General features: G+C 41.7%; 1 protein-coding gene across 1 annotated transcript in view; it reads right to left on the reverse strand.

Annotated features, from left to right (window-relative positions):
• Window positions 1-448: 448 nt before the first annotated feature.
• The window catches only part of SNX10 (sorting nexin 10), a 72,028-nt gene continuing 56,486 nt past the window's right edge, over window positions 449-15,990 (reverse strand). The window contains exons 6-7 of the mRNA XM_018575954.1: window positions 1,480-1,683; window positions 449-616 (exon numbers count right to left, since the gene is read on the reverse strand). Coding sequence (XP_018431456.1) covers window positions 505-616; window positions 1,480-1,683 — 316 coding nt within the window. The 3' untranslated portion in view covers window positions 449-504. The remainder of the gene's footprint in view (window positions 617-1,479; window positions 1,684-15,990) is intronic.

The following is a 15,990-nucleotide window of genomic DNA, read 5'->3' on the forward strand; positions in this document are numbered from 1 at the left end:
GTCATGTACAAGCTGTCTACATCTATTTCATTGGAAAATATCAACCTTTGTTTTTTCTAATATAATCCTACATTGCTTAAATAAAATATACATTGGTTCTGTCAGTGAAATGAAAGGTAACATATCTGATCCTTCTTCCGGTACAATGTTAAAACTTTACGCCAGTTAAATATCAACATCTCAATACAGTGTTCTGCATAGCCAATATATCATCTTCTCTTTTCTTTGTGCTCTCCGATTGGTTTGCACATTTCAAACTTTGGTTCCCTTTAAAGGCATTTTGGAGTAATACTGTATGTGCTTCAACATAAGGCAAAGATGAAAGTAGAAATGGTCATTCTGTACCCTATGGCAGATGAAGTCTGGGTTTCTGCAAGGATCCTTCTATGCACTGCCTTCGCTAGAAGCCTCCTTATGTTACCTTGTAATTACAACTATAACATTTCGGCAGTAAACCCAAAAAAAAATTGCACTTCGGGGTCTGTACGGCAGGGGAACAGAAGTCTACTTTGAAGGTGATGGAGCCAAGACAGTAGTCCAGGTGTCTCTAGGTTCTCTGCTGGGTTTGCAGCCTCGTGGAAAACAGGCGCCATTTGGGTGTCCGAGCACGGAGGAACTGTTGGGATAGGAATGCAAAAAATGTGTTAAAATAGAAAATATGTATTTTCTGAGCATGTTTGACAGGAAAAATGTTTCAGTGATTTGTAAGTTCACCCCTTATCTGACAATTCATAGGTTATCCTTGTCCAACGACTGCTACACCTATTAACAACCTAGACAGCACATTGCGTTTAATGAGCCTACTGATAATTCTATCCACAGACTTCTACTAAGATAAGAGGAGCAGTAAAAAATAACCGCTGTGCTGCATTACTAAGCAGAATGCACAGCATGTGGATGAAAAGAGAAAAAATGGTTGGCACCGATCTTGTATAAATTACATTCTGAACACTGTAAATAAGCACATGTGGAGAAAATGTGACCACTCTCACCTTTGTATCTTAAAAACAACACACAACCTCGATTGCCTTTAGTTGGGGGTGGTATAATCAGGATCAGAGAAGTAGGGAGGGTGCGCAGCAAAGGAGGGGATGAGTAGGGGGATGGTGAGAAGGAAATTGGTTTTCACAACACACTCAAAGCCTGAGTAGCAGAGGAGAACTTTAATTATCTCCAGTCAGAAAGAGAGACAGGAAATTTAACTTTTAATTAGCCATTTGGAGTGTGGTTAGATTTTTTTTTTTTTTTAAACCAGATAATTTAAACGCGAATAATTCAAGTCTGACTAAATGAAATTCACATAATCAGAATGCAGATAATTGAATTTCTACTGCATCCATTAATTCAGTGTGGAGGTGTGCGAGGGCTCTTATGAGAAGCCTGTCACAGCTCAATAAAATCTCAGTCAATTAATTTTTTCATTATCGAAGTATTATACCAACAACAGAAAATAAGCGCGGCTACCACACATGAAAGTACCTCTCAGGAGCCAAGTTACAACTTGTTTGTTCTTCCTCCTCCTCAGGAAACCGCCGGTTTGATTTGGCAAATTTGTGGATGGCTTCAGCCACCGAGTATTCGGTCTGTCCGGATGCACAGGCTTCTATTTCTTCCAGAGTGAGCTGAGTTTGTAGGAAAAGGTGGAGTCGGCTGTCCGAGAGTAATAGCGAGCACTGTACCACCCTGAAAGTGAAACAGAGGAACTAAATTACTACTAAAGTCTATGGAATTAGTTAGGAAGCAGGACATGTATTTAAAGTGGTTTACAACTATAAAAAAAAAAAAAAAAGGAGTCAAAAACTTTTCTATTATTTTTATTATACAAGATTGATATATTTATAAATCCTGTATAATTTTAATTATTATTATTCAGGATTTATATAGCACCAACAGTTTGCACAGAGCTTTACAATATAAACGAAGACAGTGCAGTTATAATACAATTCAAGACAAGATGTTTGGGAAAATCCCCTTCCTTCCTGTCTGGAAAAACGTCAGCAGGACATGAAATGAGGAGAAATCCCTCTAACAGAGCCCTGGATAGCAGTAAAAACCCAACAGGGATTCTAATGCTTCCCCACTCTACAGAAAAACCTAGGATTTATAGGTTATATAGGACCTATTTATTTTTATTATAGGTATTTATTTACCGCCAACAATTTACGCAGCGCTTTACATAGTGCACATTCATCAGTACAAAACACAAAAATTCCCCAGCCCCAACCTGCCAGCCAGCCTGCAACCAAACAAGTAGCCCTGTCAACAGTATGCGTTAAAATCAGAGAACATTCATCAGTCCCTGCCCTCAAGGAGGTTACAATCAAAGGTCCCTAACTCGCATGCAAATATACAGGAGCCAATTAACCAGCCAGCATGTCTTTGGAGTGAGGGAGGACATTTGAGTACCTGGGAGGAAACCCACACAAGCACAGGGAGAACTCCTTGCAGATAGTGACCTGGCCAGGATTTGAACCAGGGACCCCTCGTGCTGCAGGGCAGAAGCGCTAACCACTATACCACTGTGCTGCCCAGTGTATGCAACTGGAACTACAGCCCAAGAGTTCTAGTTTTTGAAACGGAAGAGAAGGGTTAGAACCTCCAATTGTTTTTTTAATTATTATTATGTGTCTCTCTCTCCTTGACAATGGTCCCCAGAACAATTCGTAATGTGAACACAAAGTGACAGGAACATGTTACAGCTTACACAAGAACAGGAATAGGGGAAATCCCCAGGGTGAATACACGTTCCAGTAACTACAGATAGGATTTCCCCTTATTTATGGTAGCTTTCTACTTCCTACTATTTGAGGACAGAAAGCGCAGGCCCCATTTGGGAAATAGACAGCAATAAACCTTTGAGGTCCTCACCCTTCCCACGGTAATTATAACATGATATCAAAGCTTTCTCAGACTCTGTTAATGATATTTCAGCACTTTAGTTCCTGGGTCTGTACACCGGATTCCCACATACAGGCCTGTGATGACATGTGTTGCCTTTCCTAGCCAGAGCTCTCAAAACACAGATCAGAGCATGAATTAAAAAAAAACACCAACACCCTGAAAATTAAAAAGTACAAAAAGCTGAAGGTAATTGTGGATCAAACTTCACTGTGTGAGGATTAGTTTGCTTTAGGGTAACACTCCTTTACACATTATCTAAAGGTAGGTTTCATAACTTGGTTCTGGACCAGAAATATAGGCAATTTTATTTATTCTTTGTACAACCACATCCAAACACACATAATTAAGTGACACTTTAGGTCAGGGTTAGCCAAACTCCTGCCCTCCAGCTGTGGTGAAACTACAAATGCCATGATGCATCTCTCTCCGGGAGTCATGTCTGTGGCTGTGAGAATCTTGCAATACCTCATGGGATTTGTAGTTCCACCACAGCTGGAGGGCCGGAGTTTGGCTACCCCCGCTTTAGGTAATGGTTACGGACCTGGGAAATTCTTTAGCTCATAGGGAAAAATATAATCCATAAAAACGTAGATAGCCACATCTAAAAAGGTGAACAGAAATCCCAGAGATACAAGCTGCTGAATTTATATCCAAATGTTGACTTGTCTAGCTCGCCAACCTCTATCTTCCTAACCTTCCTATTGGCCCATTAATACAATGGATGGAACCAAAAAAAAAGGTCACAATATTATACAACTTTAGCTGCCCACCAATTGTTTTGAACATCTCTTTATGTAATTTTGCTTCATTTGCCAAGTTTTGTGACCAGTTTATTTTAGAATAAAATTTGTGTCTAGAGTTCTGCTTTACAAGTCATTTATTCCATGCAATAAAAAGTCTTTTAAAACCAATTTCTGGGCTTTCAGCTTTATTCCAGTTGTATACAGCCTTGGGTCTTAAAGGATTCTTCCATAACAGAAGATAGCATCTCTACCCTGAGGAGTCATGAGTTCAACCTGTTCTCCCAGTTCTGCGCAGCTTGGCTCTCATTCCTCAGCATCATACTGCCTATGGTCTCCGTGTAGATCTGGTCAATACACTACAGTTACAAATGACTGTAAATGATGTTTGCACTGTAATGGTTCTCTTAAGACACCAAGGGCCATATTTATCATGTAAATTTATACGAAAGCAAATTATCGTCGCTGTAGAGGTTCCTGGTGAATAATACTTCTGTCATCTCAACTACAATGTAATCTATACATCTTTCAAATAAATATCTAGTGTGCCACATAACAAACAGTCTCTTTAAAAACAAGTATGGGCAAAGCCTGGTCTAAATCATTATAACAGCCATGTGTGCCAATGAATCAGAAGGCGGACAGGAAGAATTTGGAGTCGAGAGAGTTGGCAGCAAGAACGCAGGAGAACGAACGAAAGAGAGATCATTTACTGGCCACCAAAGATTTTCTACAGCAATGCCCAAGATGCTCATAATAAGGCGGGATATACAGCCAGAACTCAGCGTGGCAAGCAGAACTTAGAAAGGGCAATTCATAACCCATAAGAAGCAAATAAAAAGTAGATGGATGTGAATCAACAGCTAAATAATCAAAAGCCAAACAAACTAATGAGCTAAACATCTCACATTATGTTAAATGCTACTAAACTCAGAGAGTTTAGGCCAGGGGTAGGCAAACCCCAGCTCTCCAGCTGTGGTAAAACTACAACTCCCACCATGCATCTGTCTCCGGAAGTCATGCCTGTGGCTTGCAATGCCTAATGGGATTTGCAGTTGCACCACAGCTGAAAGGCCATTGTTGGCCTACCCCTGGTTAGGCCTTCTTTAAACAGGTACAATGGTAATAGGGTGAATGGGGGTATAAAGTGTGCACACACTTTATGGTATACATGATCATCTTGCAGCGCTGCAGTTCCAGGTCATGTGACCAAACGCTGCAACAGTTTTGTACTGAAGTATTGTCATCAACAAAGTGAAAGAAGACTACCAATGTCAGCCTCCCCAGTGCTGGCCAACTGAAGACCATGTCATGTAATGCTTGGTTTAGGTCCCAAAATCAATTTAGGGCCTATGTGCATGGGCTTTTGTTATGTCAGAACAGCTTTTCTTCCTTTTTGCCATGCAAGTCCATGGCGATGCAAAAGCAACCTGAAGCAGGTCAAATGCAGGTCAGAAGGAGGTCAACTACAATTCAAATGGGCCTGTCCAACGATTTCTGAATGATCTCAGAAATTACCTAATCACAAAATCATCCGCTACGTTATTTTACCACATCGCACGCTATTGCGGTACTGTATGTTGCATTGTGCTCTTCAATAGAGTTCGCCAAGCACACGGATATCATGCCTTTAGCGCAATGCTATGTGAATGGGTCCTTAAAGGCCAAACAGGGCAATCTCCGTAGGCACCTTAAGGTGAACATGTGCCCAGATTTAAAAAAAAAAAATGACAGAGGCTTTAATAATCCCGTACGTTATCCAAAAATAAATGACTTCAGGCACATCACATGTACTGTGTGACAGAACTATGAAGGGTCTTATGCTTCTAAAAATGCTAAATGCCTGCTATCATGCTGATGCTTTTGAATTCTCGGAAACTGATTTGCCATTATCTTAAAGTCAGAGACTAAAAAGTCTTTAGGCAAAATAGCCAGGCAATTAACATTTTCAGAAAGAGGTCAGCAACAGCAGGTCACCTTTTATGAACAGTGCACTTTTAGATAACGAAAGATACGCTATGGCAGGGGAGGGCAACCTAAACACTCCAGCTGTTGTGAAACTACAAATCCCCATCATGCCTCTGGGAGTTATGCCTGTGGCTGTCAGTCTTGCAATGCCTCATGGAATTTGTAGGTTCACCACAGCTACTGAGGCTGCCCACCTCTGTGCTATGGTCTGGAGTCCAATCTCTTCAAAGCACATTCTGCTATCACACTGGCATGTTCCAAGTTCGGCCTTGGATTTGAATAGATTAGCCAGTAAATAGATGGGTCATGGGTGCCAAAAGTCTTCCCCCTGCAGCCTTTATTTTTAATATCCTTTATTGCTCTAAATCTTAAAGCATATCTCCGGGGGAAAATAGATACCCACTGCAAGTATTACCTGTTCATTTTTGTCTAGGGGTATCTGTGTAAAAGGATTTTTACTTACCTGATCCCCCCAGCAGTCTACGCTCACCTCTCCCCTACATTCCGGCTTGTGTATGGTCCTTCGGTGTCCTCCCATATAATGCAGGGCTATGAGCCCTGCATTGTACGTATGACGTCAGTGGGTCTCTGACCACTGGAGAGAAGGGGCAAGGCAGCTGGTTCCACAGTCTTGAGCCATCAAGAGCAGGGATCAGGTAAGTAAAGTCCTTCACACAGGTTACCTAGACAAAAATTGCAGGTAAGCCTTGCTGTATGCAGATAACCTTGGGGTAGTTTTCTGTTTTTATTTACCTAGAGATGGGCTTTAAATTATTGTTCTGTAGTTCCTTTTTACAAGTTAGCTTCATGTTTGGCTTAGAAAAACTTTTTTTTCTTTTAACCTGTTATTTAGTTCGCTCCATAGTCAAGTCCACAATTTGATTTCTTCACGGCCTTCCAACAAGGTTAACAGCAGAAACGCCTGCAGGAACGTGACCGAGATGATCTCATTTGACTAGGTAACAAGTATTTCAGATCATTAACAGAAATGCAAGTTCTTCAAATTAAAACCCGTAATTGTGCAAGCATACAGCGCTCTAATAAGCTGCCAAATTAACATTAGGAAATCTGCTTCCATGACATAAAAAGGTGTTCAGCTTTGTCATGTAGATTTTTATGCATCATAAATGACTACATTACACAAAATATGACCACAAAGCATCCTGGGCTGGAGAACCTGAGCTGGTTCTGGTGAACGTTATACAGGGAACCTGCTATAGACAGGAATAACCTTAGTTTATTAACCTAGAACACTGACGTTTATCTTTCTGAAGGAAAATCTATTCTTCGTGGCTATAGCAAACAGACTATCCATTTTTCTTCCACCACACACAGAGAGAGTCAAAATGGTGGCTTTGGGTTACAAGACCACTACTACTATTAGAATTCTGATTTAAAGAAGAAAGCTCATAGGGCTTTTACATGAATGCATTTGCAATCTGGTTCATTCATTTTAGGCATCTAAAACCTGGTGCATCCAGAACAAACCTTACTTTTACTGCATGCATCTACGCAACACCACTTTCACCATAAACCATTAAGTATATCTAAAGCTGGTATTCCTGCTGAAATCTAGTGATTCTTGCTGCAGGAATCCCTAGACACACAGAAAACCCCAGTGTATGAGGCCTTAAACTCACCAATAAGGATTATCCCCTCCCTTCTCTGATCCCCCAGCGCTGTCTGGAGGGACGGATGGGGAGGGGGCAGGTATAGCTGGCTCTGTACCTAGAGAGGCAGAGCCAGCGGGGTGGATTTCAACAAATATTGTTGGGATCTGTCCCGGCTGCGGTGCCTTCAGCAAATAACGGGCTATATAGCCTGCTATATGCTGAGTTTTGGGTCATGGGAGGACATATTATATGTCCTCCTGTGACCCAAAAGAGAACTATGGAAAAAAAAAAAAAAAAAAACCTTGCCCCATAGTTTGCCTTTAAATGCTCATTTTGTCTTAAGATAGCCCAGGTATCCTGATAATGCAAACTTGATTCTTTAATGTCTGTGGTCAACAGGACGACAATTTTATTCCCCCACACCCTCCTACTGGCCAATAAGACAACCAGTAGCAGGGTGTGGGACAGAGGGTGATGCTCCAAATCTTTTATGGAAGTTGTGGTCAATATTTGCATAATAGAATATCCTGGTTATGAGGATTGAAGGCCGCTCTAAATATAAAGCTAGCACGTGAAGCTTGCCCATAGGTTTACCTTGAAACCTGATATAAAGAGATATAAAGGCTGCCACTACTGAACTTCAGAACATGTTTGTTAAAAGGTGCTGGATCAGCAAGCCAGCTTAATAACTCTCTCCCCATTGCAAACATAAAACATGTACATCAGGTGCTCTGACTTCACTGGTTGCTTGCTTGTTTTAAGTCAGTGGCTCCATATTTGGAAACCTGCCAGGTAAGTACCACAATTTCCAAAAAGCAGGTCAGAAGTCACTACTCCCTTTCTGAATGTGACCATGGCCAACTACTGGGAAATGTTAAAACTTCTTTAATAATACTGGGCACAAAACATTGGTGTGCACCACTGCTCATTGCAGTAGATTAGTAAGATTCCATCAGCAGTAAGACGCGGACAGGTAGTAAACTTTACACAGCTTTGTTAATGGAGGCCAGTGAGTTGCCAGTAAAACATTCACTGTCCGCTTTGCAAATGCCCTCTACATAGAAGTTTCCTTTTTTTAAGACTTCATTTTGGCCACACTGATGATCTAGAAGTTCATACAGTGTGTAATGTGTGAGTTATGGCCAGTTCTGTGGCCGACTCCCGTGTCTGGATTTCTCTAGGCCATACTTAAATATGAACAAGACCAGCTGTGGACAGAGCTAACTGCTCTGCAACTAGAAAACTCGCAATTCTCAGATCTTTCATTGTGATTAACTAAATATGACCCAATGAAGAAGAAAAGAAAAAAGGCTTTCTTCATGCCTTATTAGTCAGAAGGACAACAGTGGCAAAAATGTTGTGTGCTAAAAGGAAAAAAAAAAACCACATATAATATATGAACTTTTTTTTTTAGGATTTCACATCCCCTTATTTTCCACATTTATAGGTCAAAGAAGCCATCGAGCAAAAAAAACACTGGCTGTCTGGGACAAATTACACTGCTAGGCGACGGTTACAATCTACAAGACACCTTTACTCCCATTAAACTATTTATTTTTAAGACAACTGTTGCTGAAGCTGCTAAGGCACCCTTTGTATTGTTATAGTACTTCTTGTTCTAACTCAAAGTATTAAAGCCTTTCGGGAACAGGGGCCACGCGACCCCACTGCACCATGGTGGCCCGACCACCTCTCACAAAACACAGAAAAGCCTCAAGCAGCCCAATCACCCTTTGTAGGAGCAGATTTACTGCACATAGCTGCTGTTTGCACTCTCTGGGGTTTTTTTTTTTTTTTTTTAATAGCTACATAGTACCTATATATTAAATCACATGAAGGCTTATTTTTTTACCAAAACAGGAAGCAACCCATCTGCTGCCTTTTTAATGAAATGTGTTAATTTGCACATGAAATCATTCTAACAATGAAGCCGGATGAACTGTCAGTGTCTTGGTGCCCTCTACTGAGCATACGAGGTATAGGTTCCAGGCCGTACACACCCAGATTTATATTCCGCACATAAAACATGAGCATACCCAGCGGTTACTGGGAGAAAGCACTTGACTGCTTTGTGGCTGTAATTATTGGATTTCACGTGTTATGTCCGGCATGCAGAAGCAAGCCGTGCAAAATAAAATAATGCCGCTGTGTGGGTAGGCCAGTTCATAGTGATAAATAACAAAGTAATAACAAAGTAATAAAACAGTAGCTGGAAAATCAAAGATCATGTACACATCGGAAGGAAAAAGGTCAGAGTGTAGCTAAATGACGTGATTTAATTTTAGACTGACATAACGAAACCTTCATATGCATCCTGGGAGGAGTAAAAAGTGAGGGCAATTACCTGCTAGTAATATTTTGGTGCTTTTTAGGCAAGGTTCACACTTGATCATCCTAAGTAGGCTTTGGTTAGTTTTTATTATGGGCATTTTTATGTGTTTTTAGGAGAAAGCACTGGAAAGCATGTTATTAACAGGAGACCGTTGTAAGGCACAAAAAAAATGTGTCACATGCATTTTTACAGGCACTCACATTAAAGTCTATAAAAAGGTCAAAATGTGCGGTCCTGGCCCATAGAAAATCCTGTACTTCTTTGGCACAACTCGCAACAACCTATTTCTCATGTGTGAACAAGCCCCATAAAATAAAATGGAAAATCAGATTGTCGAGCTTTAGCGGTCTTCTGGAAGTTCACAACAAATTGCTCAAGTGTGAACCATATTTTAGTACACGGGGAGGGCAATTATCTGCTAGTGGTCCTAATAGGATGGTCCTAATGGTCCTAATAGGACCATACCAATATATTACAGTACACAGGGAGCACAATTATCGGATAGTGGTATTATGGTTCTCCTAATAGGACCATACTAAAATATTACAGTACACAGGGAGGGAAGATTATCTACTAGTGGTATTATGCTCTAATAGGACCATACCAACATATTAGAAGGAACACAGGGAGGGCAATTATCTGCTAGTGGTAATTTGGTAATCTGGCTAATAGGACCATACAAATATATTAAAGCAAAACAAGAGGGGTCCCCAGAACACTTTCAAGTAAAAAAACAAAAATAAAATAACTACTCAGGTTAAAAAGCTACAGGTTTAAGCTACATATATTTACAAATACACGCAGAGGCCACACTGCCATGTTCTTGATGGAGCGACCGAAATTTGCACAGTGGATGCGGTCAGCTGATTGAAGGGGACAGTTGGAAAATCTTTGAAGGAACAGACCTGGCAGGCAATGAGCTGCCGGTTCTGTTCCGGTATTCAGACAGCGGCCGCCGTCATAATACAAACCGAACAGTGGGAGATTAAGAGCGTTGGAGGAATCGGTAATATTTTCTTTGTTCAGCCCACGAGTTAAATAAAATATTACAGCATATGGCCAGCTTTATTCTGCATTTTCATGCTGTATCAAAATGAAGCAAAAATTTGCGCCCTGCAAGACTTAAAAACTAGATAAAAATTAAAAATGGCAGCTGTGCCACGGAATACAACTGCACTGATTTATATTCTTTTAATTGCATCCCAATGCACAAAGCATGAACATGGCTCAAGCATTGTAAAGCACCATTATGAAAGCAGTAGAGCCCAAATATATGATAAGCAAAATAAATAATTACAAGCTATTACACTACAAGCTATCAATAGAAACAAGGTTTTGATACACGCTACAAAAATGATTTACAGAACTCTGATCACTATTTACATGTATATCCAAACTAAGCAGTAATTATTCCTTATTTTTAAATCCAACTTCCTCTATGTCTTCTCAGTTCTCTCCCTGCCATGTTCAGAACTTGGCTCCTACATGCTGTACTATACAATCCATGATCTGCTTCCCACAAGCTCAGTACCCTCATTTGCTGTGAGCACTTCAATAAATAAAAAAAATTAAAAATGGTATCCTGCGCCTAAATGGATGAGAAACACATTGCATTGTAGAGACTTTTTTACTAAATGTTTCTATGTTCAATATACAGGTACTGCTACATATTAGATGGAAAATGGTCATTCAAGAACAAATGTCTTAAATGGGAACCTGAGAAGAAAAAAACCCCCAAAAAACGAACATTGGGCGCCAATATTGCCGACTTGCAATGGAAGCGTTCATATTTCTATTCTCGCAGTTACTCTTTCATATACACATTATATTCAATAATGTGTAGAGCTGTGTGTGGTGGCCCTCTGCCTGTGCTAACAGTATATTGTCCATTGGTGGTCCTCTGGGATTATTGTGTAGTCCAGAACAGACCAGTGACTCAGTCTCTTAGCCTTTGCTCATTACTGGTTTCTATGAACATCTGCAGCAGGATATACTTCCCTCACTGCCTGCCCCTGTGATGCCGAGACAGGAAATGGAAGAAAGGTTTGCCATAAAGACAATAAAAACATTGGTAGAAGTCCTAACCCTTCCCCACTCTGCTACAATTGTAATATTGTTTATGTCTCCATTGGAGGGATTTCTCATCACTTCCTGCCCTAACAAAGTTCAGGAAACCTCACCAAGTGAGGCTCTAAACCCTTGGTTCTAAACTGGTGGGCCGAGACCCAAAAGTGGGTCACGACCCTGTGTTCAGTGGGGCCCCATGTGCCTTCCACGTTTCTAGACGAGAGGCTCCTCAGCCTCCCCCTAGCGCAGCACTGTCAGTTCTTGCGCCAAGCAGCCATTCAAAATATGCTGCCCAGCACCCAGTGTCAGCTTGAGGTGGGGTGGGCTCCATCCATATGTGCATTGCTTGTACAGCTCCCTTGCATGTCCTGTAGAGGTGCCTGGACCAGAATGACGTCATATTCTGGCTCTCGGCACCTCTACAGGGTGTGCAAGGGAGCTGTACAAGCAATGCACATATGGATGGAGCTACATCACAGCACAGCAGCCCACACTGAACCCCAGGCCAAGGATCCACTCCAGTTCTCATAAGGTAGGGATAATTACAAAAATAATTAGGGATAATTACAAAAATAATTTTTTTGGGAGTGTGTATGCGTGTGTGTGTGAGATTATGTCTGAGGTCGTGTGTTTTTGGAGGGCCCATTCACACTAGTACAGTGCGTTAATCGCACAGTCCTGTGCGATTAACGCACTGTACTTCGCAATCACACCTACCAAGCATTTTGGTGTGAGAAGTGCATTGCATTGCCATTCATTTAAATGGCCCCCCAAATGCACCTCCCATCCACAGATCTATTTCCCGCATCGGAACGCACAGTACCACAATGCCATGATTTCCATTGCAGTGCAACATGGGTCACGACTTAATGACCAAGGACAAATTTGGGTCCTGAGGTTACACAGGTTGGGAACCACTGCTCTAAACCATTCTGGCTCTATCCAAAACAAAACTTTTGTCTAGAGTGGGGGTCTTTAAGCTCAAGAACTTTAGCAAAAATGTATTCTTAACCCCTGCAGTGGGGCTACCCCTGCACCGCAAGGGGTCTAGGGTGTAAAAATCAAGGGGTCGTCTTGGGCTAAAAATTACAAAAAAGTTATACTCGCCCAAGGAGCCAGCTGGCCTCCAGCCTCTCTCCCCACAGCTGCAGTGATGGAATGTCCCTCGGCATCCTCAAGTGCTATACACAGTCTACTGGATGTGGTGACTCAAGATTCCTTAGACTGCTGGAGCGAAGGGGGGAAAAAGGCTGAAAGGACTACTCTATGAGCCACTAGACTCCGAGGTTCAGGCGAGTATAACTTGCATTTTACACCCTGGACGAGAACAAGCACTTTACCCTTGCAGTACGGGGATAGCCCCACTGTAAAAGGGACAAGAAACTTTTTCACAGAGTTCTTTTTTAAGCACGCCATAGGCTTGAAATAAAAAGGTCAGACATGCATACGCAAAATGGCTGCCACAATGTCTTTTGGTCCAACTTCTGCCTTAACCAGGAATGCCCCGGTCACATGAGTGTCCCAGTTTAGAGCAATGGTGTGTGTGTGTGTTAGCTTGTCAGAACCACCAGTTGTGGTGTGCTGCAAAATTGTACATTGGAACTGGGGTGCCAAAGTGATTGGCACCTCAATGCACTAATGCACATAACATGCATTACCATGCATTATGTAAACACTGCAGCACACAAGTGTGTTTCAGCCCTTAATGTAGATGAGCAGCTGTACTTGCCATGGCTCATCACTACTTGTTATATACTGTATGCGTCTCATAAGCAGACAGACTTGAAAACTTGTACACACCGTATACAGGGTGGCTGTCATGCCAATCTGTCAAGCATGCACTGACTAAATCACACCAGTTGCCTATCAATCCTGTAAAAGAGAATAGTGTAGAACAAAGTTGATGTAATCATTTGCTATTCTGTCAGAAGTAAAAAAAAAAAATACAAAAAAAAATAAACTGCATTCTCATGTTCCAAACGTCTCGGTGTATTAAAAAGAAAGAAAAATAGTGCCTTCAGCATCCACTTCAAAGTGGTAAACCATGCATGCAGGATTCCATATTTAGATCATGTGATTTCTCACAAGTGTAATATAATATACGCTTTCAAGAGGCCAACGCATGGGATGAAAAGAGTGTGAACAATCAACTCAAAACTGCAAATAAGCAAAACATAACCACTTAAACCCAATGGAGTGTGGAAACCATAAGCAATCTGTTGGAGAAACTATTTCTGTACACTTGGGAAAAGACGGCAGGAAGGTGAAACTAAGTTTGTTGTTTTATAAGACCCCCCCCCCCCCCCCCCACCCCAAAAAAAAATCATTCTGCCTTGCATGGCTACAATACTGAGCCAGTATAGAGAGCCAGTCAGGAAAATCGATCTTTCAGAAATGTGCATTACACAAGCTACCATCATTCCTTTCAATATATGAACATTTAGGGATATTTATGCTTAAAATGGAGATTTCATTTCGCCATCTCTTATTGGGACACAATGGACACAGTGTAACGGGTATCCTTTAGGAGTGTTTCAGAGGAAATTATCCCAGGAAGTCAGTACAGCCTCAATCCAATCAACTGAACGGTCACCATTATTTTCCCATGATGCAAAGAGAATCTGAAGGGCTACTGAGCTAAAGCAGGACTGGTACCCTCCTTCAACACGCATCAGAAAACAGCTTTTGCAATTTGGTACAATGCGGTTCTGTGGTCAGAACGGACCTGCGATATTATACCAAGACAGTGGAGTGGATATGTGCTGTAAATTTGTGCACTAATGTTTTACATAGAGGAGTCTGATATTATATAGGAAGTTGCCGTCCCAACAGCAGAGCTATACAGTGTTTCCCCGAACAGTGTCACAATACCTGCAGGCTGCAGCTGTCCTGGAGCTCTCCTCTCTGATGCCGTCCACAGTTCTCTGTGGGATCCCCGCCAGAGAGCCACCTCTCTCGTTGCCAGGCTGGACTGCATGGACCTCCAGTCAGAAGTTCCCACAGTGACTGAGGCTCAGTCACCTCAACCCAACCCCACTGGCCATACTTCCTTGCAGCGCTGTGCCGCTGCCAGCTGGGAAATGTAGTTTTTCTGCAAGGCAGCAGCTCTCTAAGCAAAGGCAGATGGGTGTCTGCTTATTTCCTGACACGGACGGCATGCGGGAGTTGCGGCACAAGGGTTAGTCCCCCCCATGACTCTCTGGGCCGCCCCCACCCCAAAATTAGGTCTTATTTTCACGGTAGGTCTTATACTACAGGAATGTTTAAAAATAGTGCTAGGTCTTACTTTCGGGGTAGGTCTTATTTTCGGGGGAAACACAGTAGAAGATGAACAATAAAGAAACCCCCTGCGCTACGGTTGTGTTCACGCTTCTTTGTAAGCAGCTGTGCTTTAAAGTAGTGGATGGTGTTCTACTATAAAACTATATACATGTATTGCACTGTATTGCACTGCGCTATAAATACTAACTAAATATAAATAAAAAAACAGAAGGCGTATTACAAATCAATATAAGTAGTGATGAGATCTGCTATGCACTAACAACTCTAAAAGGTGCTAGATTTCAGCATTTAAAATGCAATAGCGTCCATGCGTGCAATCAGCAAAAAGTGAAACTGTAAGATGGTTCAGGGTGGATCTCAAACTACTGAGCAGGATTTTTTAAAAACTCCAGGGGGGAAGAAAAAAAAAAGTTAAGAGCTCATTTTGTCAAGTTTAAGGCCTCATGCACACACAACGCAAGAGCAAAATAGTATATTGCGTATATAAGTGTATACTGTATGCAATCCTAGAATGCATCATTCTTAATAGAAAATGTAATCTACTGTTAAGACGCGTACGTGCATAAAATATGCAGCAATGCGGAGGCCGGACGTATCTCGGGTCAATTTTATTTGGCACATCTTTACGCGGCGCAAATATACGGCTCCATACGCAGCTATGTGTATGGGGCCATTTATTTGCATATGCTGTATATGGGGAAATACACAGCGCGCATATATACGCAGCATATTGTACGGCAGTGTAAATGAGGCCTGAAAAAGAAAAAGTTATACTCACCTGAAGCTCCGAGCCATCCAGCTCTCAAAGCGCTCTCTCCAGCCTGTCTCCACCTCTGCTGCAGCTTTGGAATGTTAGTCAGCGTCCTCACGTCTATACACAGTGTATAGAATGTGATGATTTACGGGAGCTTAGACTGCTGCAGAGTAAGGGGAGAGACGCTGGTAGGAAAGGTCTACCTACAAGCTGGCTCCACAGATCATTTAACTTTACTTTTTTTTTTTTTTGTTAACCTAGACAAAAACGAACACTTAACCCTTGCAGGGTAGCCCCACTGCAAGGGTTAAAGCAAAGTTTCTCCTGGAGTTC

This window comes from Nanorana parkeri, unplaced genomic scaffold (genome assembly GCF_000935625.1).
Source record: "Nanorana parkeri isolate BGI_ZX_2015 unplaced genomic scaffold, ASM93562v1 scaffold4, whole genome shotgun sequence".
NCBI classification, from domain to species: domain Eukaryota; kingdom Metazoa; phylum Chordata; class Amphibia; order Anura; family Dicroglossidae; genus Nanorana; species Nanorana parkeri.